Source organism: Rhagoletis pomonella, unplaced genomic scaffold, assembly GCF_013731165.1.
Source record: "Rhagoletis pomonella isolate Grant_MI unplaced genomic scaffold, Rhpom_1.0 Rhpom_scaffold_04660, whole genome shotgun sequence".
NCBI classification, from domain to species: domain Eukaryota; kingdom Metazoa; phylum Arthropoda; class Insecta; order Diptera; family Tephritidae; genus Rhagoletis; species Rhagoletis pomonella.
The window spans coordinates 1-11,098 of record NW_023463210.1 but is presented as its reverse complement, the minus strand read 5'-3'; the positions used below and the strand labels follow the sequence as shown (position 1 = coordinate 11,098).

At 38.2% G+C, this 11,098-nt stretch overlaps 1 protein-coding gene across 1 annotated transcript; it reads left to right on the top strand.

Moving 5' to 3' along the window:
- Positions 1-8,926: 8,926 nt before the first annotated feature.
- Positions 8,927-11,089, top strand: LOC118754805 (the record flags this gene model as incomplete). The annotated part of the gene is made up of 4 exons (XM_036489680.1): positions 8,927-9,440; positions 9,513-9,740; positions 9,806-10,001; positions 10,496-11,089. Coding segments are annotated over exons 1-4 (1,532 nt in total), but the record flags the coding sequence as incomplete, so codon positions are not given.
- Between the last annotated feature and the right edge of the window lie 9 nt (positions 11,090-11,098).

Sequence of the window (11,098 nt, the reverse complement as noted above, 5' to 3'; positions counted from 1 at the left end):
GTTGTATCATAATCAGTCATTTTCGCTAAAAAAAAAATTGCAAAGAAAGTTCTCGCTAAGTTTTGTTATAAGTATCTGAAGACAAGTTTTGTCTTGTTTTTGAATGCATTTATTTTTATTAATAATAATACTACCCAAAATTAGATAAAGACTCAGTTATATTGGGCTCGCGTTGTCGGACAATTTTTTTTAACTTCAGCATTTTAACCCTCTAACGGGTAGTATATGAATAACCCGTGATGGTAAGGTTAAGTTAAAGGGTTATAGTTTCTGTGAAGAAATGGTTCGCTAAATTTGACTGCAAGTCTCTGAAGACAATTTATTCTGAGCTTTAGATGAAATAAACATCAGCCCACTGTAAAAAAAAAATCTAATTTGGAGAACAAAAAATTGTTTGAGGTTTGTATGCCACGCATGGGTATTCGTACTAACGTTGGATCACTATAGGCACGTGGTAAAAGGGAGGAGTTTTCACTTTGTTCAGCGTTGTAACGGCCAAGGCGGCTTTGATGCAAAATGGAAAAGCCAAGTCCTTCTCCACCTGGTCTTTCTATCGCAGATGAGGTCTCCTTCTTCCTCCCCAACAACCGGCGGGTTCCAAGTTGAAGGTTAGAGCATCTATGTCGAGTCGAATGACATGGCCAAACCAGCGGAGCAGCTGAATTTCGATTTGCACAGGAACGATCCATTAAACTATAAAAACCCATTGAAATCCAGGAGGGTTATTTCGTTCAAATTCTCGAATCCTTCCTCAACAAATCGACAACTTCTTTCACGAAATTACCAAACATTCTTGCCAAATCGCGCGCCAAATTAACACAGCGCAACATACTACATAGAACTCAATAATTTAATTTTATCTGCTAAAATGTAAACAAGACATTTTTCGCAATCGATTTAACAACACCGAAGCAATCAATACAATTACGGCATCGTTTCAATGATGCACACGAAATTCGCGTAAATACATACATACATACATAACTATAAAATTGGTTATCTTCCAATAGCTTTGAACAAAGCAACAAAACGCAGCAGTCTGCAGCAGTCACTTACAAGTGCAATAGTTAGTTGTTGACAGCAGCTTGGCATTTTGTCGAAAAGATGAATAGTGGTGGGGGGGGCACACACGGCGAGTAGCGCTTCCGCAATGGCAGACGCTCGAGTTGACTCGCTGCAACCAATGATGGAGGAAAAAGAAAAAACTGCAGCAGCACAAACGTTATTTCCCACGTCACGTTGATTACAAGTCGGCGTGTTCAAGTGCTCATCGCATTTATCTATCGAGTATGTATGTATGTATGTACATATGTATGCGCTTAACATTGTTTTGGCTGACCTGAGGCGCTAACCGTTAGCGAAACTTATCGATGCATGTACCAGCCGAAAAATAAAGACCTGTACTAGTAGTTGTATAAAGCACGTATATATATATATATGTGTACAACATTTAGTATTGATATAAAAATGGGAATACATAAATATGTACACTAGACCGTACCGGAAAAAAAGTTTGCCATTTCGAAAAAAACAATTTTTCGGCCGTATCTTCTTGTACAGTCGGATCTTAGAGTATGATGTATCGATGTTTTTTTCTCGAGAAGACAAATTTTTTGTTCAAACTTCATTTGCCTCAACTAACCCGTTCTATTTCTTACCGACCAAATCCTAGGGTCTATTCCTAATGTCAGTAAATTATAGCTCTGTGAAAATCATCCAACTTTTGCTAAGGAAGTTTTCTGATTATTCCATTAGAACTATTTAAAAAAAATGCATTGCAGAATGTAGGCAAAAAAAGAAGTTTTTTTTCTAAATTTCCTTGCAAGAATACTTTAGACTCAGGGGTGTACGGTAAACTTTTTTCGTTTGCTTGTCTGGTGGTACGCTCTAATGTACACATATGTATGCATACTCTACGTAAATATATTTATGGTGGCGATATGCCACACCAGAAGAAGCAACAACAGAAGCGAAGACAGCCCGTGGCATCAGCGAGATAAGGAGCCAGTGAGTCAGTCAAAAGGCGGTAATACTTACTTAGTTGCTTATTGAGGATGCCCGTTTTGCTGCTTCACACTTTCTGTTGTCGACTGCAGCAAGCATCTTCAATTGACTAGTTGCACGGCTATGAGTTGCATAAGATCGGTTTGTCCAATTTCGTTGCTACAACATCGACACTTCGTCTTTACTTGCGGAAGTGCATAGAAAACACTTCTATGGATCTGTTGCGATGGCGGGTGATAATTTAAGCTGTTCATTTAACATAAACTCTGAGTGCAGGTTATTTGTATGAATTTAATAAAGGGTTGAGAAAACTATCAAACAATCACGTTGCACTTGACATGACATGGCCCTCAAAAGTCATGGTCTTTAGTGTCGATTTTCCACCAGGAAGGCATCAAAAGTGAAAGGTACTAATTGAGAAGAAAAATATGAAATGAACATTTATCATCAAATGAGTTCCAGTTACCCAAAAGCGGAGCGCTTCAAATATGGAGTGAAAAGGGTTGGGTTAGGTTAGGTTATAGTAGTAGATCCACGAAGGGGACACAATTAGACATTTAATTGTCCATTGTGATACCACATTACATACATTCTTAGAACGGTAACTGTGTTAAAAACTGAAATAAGTAAGAATCTGTGACGATTTTGAGTCGCACCGCGTGAGTTCCTATAGGACAATGTCCGGTCGGTACACCTGTGAGAATCGAAAGCTGGTGCTTAGACAGATGCAGTAGCTCCCTTGACCGTCCGCGGGGTTTTTTCCCAGCGCTCGCCGAGCCAACTGTATGGCCAACTGTACAGGAGCAGACCGCAGATTGCCAACGGAACTCATATGCCCTCCCTGTCCGAGGTGATGGACTTGAGGGTGCCCTGCCTAGCCAGTTCATCAGCCTTGCAATTTCCAGTCATATCACTGTACCCTTGGACCCAAATTAGCTTGATGTGGAAGTATTTGGAGGCAGGTGAGAGAGGGTCAGGCTTTTCCCGACCAGTGTTGAACATACCATTAGCGATCCCAGCTTCCTGATTGCCGCCTGGCTATCAGTGTAGATATTTACCCTGAATTGTGAACAATACATTGGTGCATATCCAAACGGCTGCCTCTTTTATAGCGGCCACCTCGGCCAGAAACACGCTGCAGAGATCCGGCATAAGATCTAGTGTGGTTTCCTGACAGTAGACACCTCCTCCAACTCTCTCTTCCAGCTTCGATCCGTCCGTGAACATGTTTTTTGGACCCCTTCTCCAGAGACTACCCTTATTCCATTCGTCCCTTGGAAGGATGTGCGTGGAGAAGGAGGAGGAAAGATTGTCAAAGTATTTTTTATATTTAGTGTGTAAAATGAAAACTCAGTCAATTTAAATTCAATGAAGAAGGGGGTTGTCGCTTTCGAATGTTCCCTGAAAGGGACACCGCCAGAAAAAATGTTGATGTTATGGCAGTTACGAATGCAATTGGAGGTAAGCAAAAACGCAAAAAATTATTACTATTGGCTAACTTAAGAACTTTTCAGGTGCATTTAATGAACATTAAAAAATATTATTATAATTTTTCCTTTTATTTTACTGATTAGTATGTTAAATACTTTCGTTTAATTTAAAGCTTTTTCAATAAAAATAAATGATGAAAAAAATCTAATACTTATACATTATAAATTAAATTAGGAGCATTTTGAGAACCCGTAAATCCTTCTTTTCGGTCTTTTATCGTAGCACTCCCAAAACTCTCCGCCTAAGTTATCTTCGGATGATTTAAGGAGTCCATTTCACAAAATCATAGGCGGCTAGAGGAGTCTACACGAAGTCTTTGCGCATTATATAAAAGTGTTTTCTGGGACTCTGAAATCAACCATTTAAGGAGTCCTAAAGGCACACTTTTTTCATAAATATTAAGAAGGCAAGTTTCTCCGGCGGATATGCACCTTTAGGACTCTTTTCGGATCGCGTAGGGAGTATATGTATAAATGGATAAAATTATGATACAGGTTTGAAATTTGGTAAATATCCGCCATAATTAGTCTTGTCAAGGTTAGCCTACGAAGAGAATTACCTACGGTCTTATGCAGTTCCCGAAGGGTAAGTAGCTTTAATAAAAAACTATTTCTGAGAAAATGTTCATAGAGAGGCTTGAGAATGTTTGTCTAGCTTCCACGGTGTTTTGATCTGAAGTATCTGGAACTAGTCATTAAAACGAAAATAGCTCAATGGGCAAATTTATTTTAGATTAGTTACTAAAGGAATGCCGACACTAAAACAATAGCAAACGTCCAGTCGTCACAGATGATAGTAATGAAGAAGTCAGGATCTACAGACCCCAATGGAAATAAAAAAAAAACTTTTTTTAAGCTGAACTATGCTTCAGAAATATCGGCACTAGCGGTATTTGTCGAAACTAAAGAGCATCCGTAAAATGTATCTGGATAATTGATGTGGTGTTTAATCTTTTCTGACCTTGAAAGACTAAAAAGTGTATCTAATACGCTTCAGCTACAGCTTGTGTATATCCATCGCCAACCAAAACTTCATATCTCATTTAGGTCAAAAGAAACAAATCTTTGAGTATATGCGTATCAAATTTAAAAAAATATATATCTTTATGTTTTGGGGCACCCTAATGTACACACATATTGCGCAATTTCACATCGCCATTCAGTGTATAACTAATATCATTGCAATCACTGTGGTTTAAAAGCTCGACATCGAATAAATAAGTGCATTTCAATTACACCATTCTATGCAAACTTTTTAATGGGCGATTGCTGATTTAATATTTGTTTAATGGACAATGAATACAGAGTAAAATATTACTTTTTTAATTTTTTGTTTTATTTTTTAATGTTTTTATTGGCATACATGCTCTTATATATATAAAGTAATAACTGTACAACTATGTGCAGCCAAAACTCTTAAGAAACACCAACAAAGGAAGTGTTATCAGCAAACATGAGAGGGTAATAAAAAAGTAATCAAAGTCCAAAAAAAGCAGACATAATTCAAAGGAGCAAAAAATTGAAATTACATAAAGCATTTGATTCAATTGCCACCACAGCTTCGGTGTTTCGGCTAGGTGACCCGTTTAGTGCATTTTCGACACAGTAAACAAACATCAATTCAGCAAACTGAAAGCACAGCAAGAAGCGCAATACTAACACAATCAAAGAAGGGGCTAAAACCGACATCTGCCTTATGAATGACACTGGCAAGTCTTGCAACGGCTGTGGCGCCCTCGTCGACGGCGGTCAAAGACCACCAGTCTGCAATGTGTCTAGACTCTAGCCGATCGTTGGCCATTTTCCAAAGACACCAACAACAACTATCGCAGCGTCTACAAATGCAACGCGCAGTGAAACAGGAATTTTATAGCCGACCAAGCAAGCGAATGCAATAAAATAGACATAACTATTAATTATACTTGTAATAACAACTTTGTTATCACATCAAAATGATCGCTACAATGCATTGTATCCATATTCGTTCTCTTGGCGATTGAACATCTTCTTCGCTCATCTATGAAGCGCTCGATTTTGGATGCTCCACTTGGCAGCGCGCTGAATTGTTATTGATTTAGAAAGGTCTATTTTTTAACGGCACATTAACAAATGATGTTGAAATTGAAATTGACTTGAAAATATCGTAAAGTTTTAAATGCTTGTTGTATATTGACTTGGATAATAGAGTTGTCAAAAAAATTAAGGCAACAATTTTAAAATGCAATTGAGCAATTATATAGAAGCATAAATGTGTAGATATGCATTATAGGAAGAACACTATATTATATATTAATAAAATAGTCATCTATGGAGGAACTTTAATAAAAAAATTATTATTTGAAATTTTTACTCTTTTACGAAAGCAGACTGATAAGTTCCTTAACAAAACCTGAAAGCTTATTTATTTATTTTATAATGTATTCAGGGCCGGATTTAAGCGCAGGCTATATATGTGCTAGCCCAGGGGGCCGCGCCACAAAAAGAAATTCCAATAAAAAACATTGCATACATTGCGAAAAAATTCTCTGTGCCACTGTACATGCCTATGTATGTACATCTGTACGTGAAAAAATTAAATCGTGTATGATCTAAAAAAATTAAATCTGAAAATAACGACTATAATATGATCGAAAAACAAACATCATAAAACAACGATTAAGAATCATGGGAAAATTCATTCAAACCCACTATTCATAATCATGAAAATAATAAAATAGCGATTAAAAATGATCGTAAAAACATGACTAAAAAAAATTCGATTTTCCAACCATTTTGAAATAAAAAGACTGCATTATAACGATCACACGGTTTACAAAAAAAAAGAGTTTCTGCATATTTAACCAAACCTCTATAGCGCTATGTTATTCCTCAAAATTCATATATATGGGGATCCCGACCCGCTGAACCCGAATCCAACGTCCGTTAACCTACATAATATCAAATTCGAGGTCAGTTGAGGGTCAAATAGGAAAAAAAAATTAATCAATACAAATAAAAATTCGAATATCGAATGTGAAAATCGGGACTTTTCAGGAGAGCAAAAAAACTGTTGTAAAAATGTTGCTGTCATTAAGGAAAAGTGTGGGATTCGACACTTTGTAAAAGCGGGTATCCTCTGCTTCTAAGAAGACTAGAAATCCGACTATTTTCCAACTTACGTATCATTCTAAAAGCACGCGGAAGGTATCGTAAATGAAAAAGCATTTCTGCACATTCGACAGTTTAACATGGTAGCGACGATATATACATGGGTTTTTGTTGGCGCTGAATCTCCATATGGAGGTACCTTGATTCTTAAAGGTCATGCCAAGGTCATCTCAAGGTCAAATACCTCGAATTCGCATTCAGTGCGTCTAATAACATAGAAACCTGCGTTATTTTCCGTCCCTGCACTCTCAACGATGTATGGCGTGGATGATGACGTTACCTAATTAGTCGGCCCTGGGAGTTTTCGAAAGAAATATTCTACGGAAGCCATGTCATACGAATGAATGGAAATTTTCTAGTCCTGAAGATATTCCGCCCTGTTCTGTAATCCGTTTCGAATCGTAATCGGATTTGTTTCCGAGTGTTGGAGTTGAATTCCGATTCCGATGCGATTCAGACTCGGATTTCAGAACAGGGCTGATTGTTGCGGTACCCTCTGTTGGTACCAGAGGAAGAGAAACGCCTGCTCTGCGTTGGAAATATCGGAAGAAGAGAAGGCGAATAAAGACGCGAGCTACAAAGTTGATCGCGAAAAAAGAGCCGTAAAATACTTCGCCGAAGAAAGACGCTTAACATAGTTGGCGGCGAAGAACAACGCGGCCTGCTATGTTTACGGGTTTTACAATATACAAATTCCCTAAAGAGTTTTTGGAGAGTGATGCTGAAGAGACAGTCCTTGGCCAGTTATGAATCTATGTTTACGCACCTTTCTTCGCCGAAGTTTTTTTGCGCGTCTTTTTCATAATTTTTTTTTTCACGCGTCCTTTTTTGCCGGCAAAACACTCGCGCATGTTTATTCGTGTCTAGTGGCAATATCTCTTATATAGTCACCACGACTCTTCTAGAAGCACAAAATGTGCATCAAAATTGTCTATGACTTTATGGCATAGTTCGGGCTGCATATCATTCATAATGCATATGATATCGTTCTTCAGCTCTGGAGTTGTCTCTCGCTTATTGGCATAGATCAAGCAGCCTCAGAGAAAGAAGTCAAATGGTGTCAAATCTCTAGATCTCGCTGGACATTTTACCTAGTGGTTTTGTGAGATAATGCGTCCTGGGAACTTCGTTCGCAATAGGGTTAGTCTTTGCTTTTGAACTGCGTATTAGTTCGGTTGATAGAGATTTGAATCATTATTGTTCTATCGGCGATAAATAGAATGGATCGATCATATTGTTGTAGATGCTACTTAGCCCTGCCTAGATCGGATTGCGCTTCAATCGTTGTCAAGCTCAAATAACGGTAGGCCGAGAAATTGTGCCCCTTCGACGGGTTGAGACTAGAGCGATAGGGTGTTAATAAAGTTGGGTTTCGTGGGCATGTGAAAAGGTCTTTTGTAAAATGCGGAGACTTTCCATTTTTCGGACATATATTAGCTACATTGGGGTCTAGTCGGGGTCGGGAGCAGAAGCCAGACCGAAGTTGTCCAGCATTGTGCGGCTCTCCCCTTACTTTGCTGCTGCCTTGAACAGGCTGTCGAAGGTGATTTTAGTATTTTTGGGTTGATCACCGCCTGAATTTGTTCGCCATCGACTTCAATACCCACTTGCACTTTTTCTTTCAGTTGGTGATGATATTTTAGAGGAAAGAGTGAAGAACGAGAAAGTTAGAAGAGGTAAGCTTAAGCTTTTGAATACAGTTCCTCAATTCCATTGCCGGACTGCATTATCAAGCAATCGTCAGCATACAAGATAATTAAAGCTCCCTCTGGTGGTTGGGAAAGCTTCGAAATATAGTAGCTTAATGAATCGATCATCGCCCCGACGAAAATTCTTTCCGAAAGATTCCTTTGCTTCCTTTCGAGTATACTTATAGACCATAGCATTCGAGGACTAGAACAAGTATTTTTTAAATTATATTCTGCATTCACCTCGGTGGTGAACCAGCGTAGTTCACCTGTTAGTACTATGTGGTTCCTACTTGGGCGATATATCTTGCAAAATTTTTTTGAAACAAATGAAAGCGCTTTCGGTAATTAAATTCTGTACATCGGAAATACTTTTCGTGGTACTAGTCTCCTACTGTTTGCTCTACTTAAATGATTTTTTATCGATATACCAATGAATATAATTTCTCTTGCTCAAAGTTTTTATTATTCAGAAAAGAAGAAAGAGCGAAACCAGTCCAATTATATATTTATTTTTTGCATTGCAAACTTAAAAGAATTTATTTTATAATCTTTGCGTTTTAATTATTGAATCGTTGAATCTATTTTGTTGTCGCCATGCCTGATGCTATACCCACCGCAGCCATTTATGCGCATCCGTGTAGCGAACTAGAATGGAAACCAGAGCCGCCAAGTGAAATCCGTTGGGCTCGCCGCTTTAAAGGGCCCATTTACGCAGCCCTACTTAAAGAGTTCTATCAGGATGGTTGTTTTAAAGGAGCTTGTCATTTTGAGTATTTAGTAGAGCTGGAACAAAGTCTTATCGAAAGCGAGCATGAGATACACTACGTTTACGAGAATGGAAGCTTTCTATTTCAATTGGTCGATAATGCGAAGGCAGCCGAACAAGTTTTCTATTTGGATCGAATTCGCGGCTTATATGTTTCAAGGAAGATACTCTATCAGCTGATAGGGCTGGTAGAAAAGCAACAATTTCATTGGTTGACACAAAAACTATATGAAATAATAGCCGAATACATGCTCAAGCCTAAAACCCATGATGGCTCAGCGCAGGAGCAATCCGCGAGATTTATTTTCAAATATGCCAAATTTCTGATGCAACAAGGAAAACGTTAGTACAGATTCTTACTCAAATGATAAATAAAAAAAAGATATTCACTAAAGCTTTTTGTTTGCCAAACAGCGGAACAACTTCAGAAAGCCACAATGCTTATACCTACAGCCATGGAAGCGGCATGCAGCGAAGAATGGCAGCCTGATACCAGCCCTGAAAATGAATTATTTTGCACTCTCCATGCGGCCTTAGGCAACTTATTGGCTAAAATTTATTTGATCAAGGCAAAACAAGTAGATATTACACGAAAGCGTGCTATTAAACGCGTACAGAAAGCGCTGAAGGCTATCGCTCAAGGTAAGTGCAAAGTTTTGATATAAAATTGATTGAGGAATGGAGCAGCGGATTCCTCTTCTTTACAGTTGGTATACAGGAAAATAGATGTACAGCCTTCAAAGCTTTTCTAACAAAAATCGAGCTTCTTATGGAATCTGGCAGATATGATTGGGCTTTGAAGGAACTACTTTTACTAGAAAAGAGTGTTATGAAAGCGGAAGGAGCAGAGTTTAGAGAATTTAAGTTGGATTTCTTGAAAAAACTTGGTACGACCTTGTGTAGGTGAGTAACTTTATGTAAAAAAAACTTTTCAGACTTTATTCACGCCTACGACGGATCAAGTGAAATGTTAAGCTTGTCACCAAGGGCAGGTAGTTTTTTGTTCGGTGGTTCCGAGTTTTATTTATTTTTACTAAAATTCTATTAAAATGGCATCTTAAACTACATCTTTGGCTAGTTCCGCGTTAAAATGTTGTTTGGGAACCCTATGAATTATTGATTCAAAGGGAAAATAGCCTATCTCGAGATACACTTAGAACTTAGGGAAAGGTTAAAGGTTATGTATTTAGCTCTATAAAGCCTTATCTACCAGGTAGATAATTGTGAGTGGTGTTTCAAAGGTTCTTGCATTTAAAGGATTTCCCTGTTGATTTTCTATAAATTAAAAAAGTGAGTTCTAACAAAGCTTGTCTATTGAAAATTTTCCCTTTGTTTGCTACTATAATTCCATGTAGAAATGGTTTCCTAAAAATTATTATCTTTTTCTTCCTGAACAGCCTTGGCAATCCGATTGATGCAATAGAAATTTTTGGCAAGGCATTGAAATTTTGCAGAGTAAATAACTTTCCCCAAGCGGAAGGTGAGCTTCTACTGCAAATCGGCCATGCGCAACGCCACTTACCCGGCAGTGAACTAAGAGCACTTTTGGCATTTCAATTGGCCGAAAGACGTTTTCATTGTCAAGGTGATAAATCAAAGGAACTTTGTACTATATTCGTGATGGCCGCCTTGAAGTCACAGCTCATACTATCTGACTTAACGAAACTTATGAGTTCAAAGGCGTATTGTGATTATTATAAGCTGAGACGTTGGAAAAATCTTTGTGAACCATTTTGGGAAGTCGGAACGCAAACTGGGCATATAAATCGAAATATTTTGAAAAACATATCAATGTACACCTCAGAAAATCTACACAAACTATATAATCTCGTATTAGAAACATCTGAGAAGGACGACTGCGAAGAGAACGTTTATTTGGAGCGTATAATTGTAGAAAATTTATATAAGCCTGCTGTTTCTATGGCCAACGCAGAAGTAGAGATTGAAGAAGGGCCAGCAGGAGAAGAAGGCCTGTCTGAGTATGAGTTTGAGTACGACCA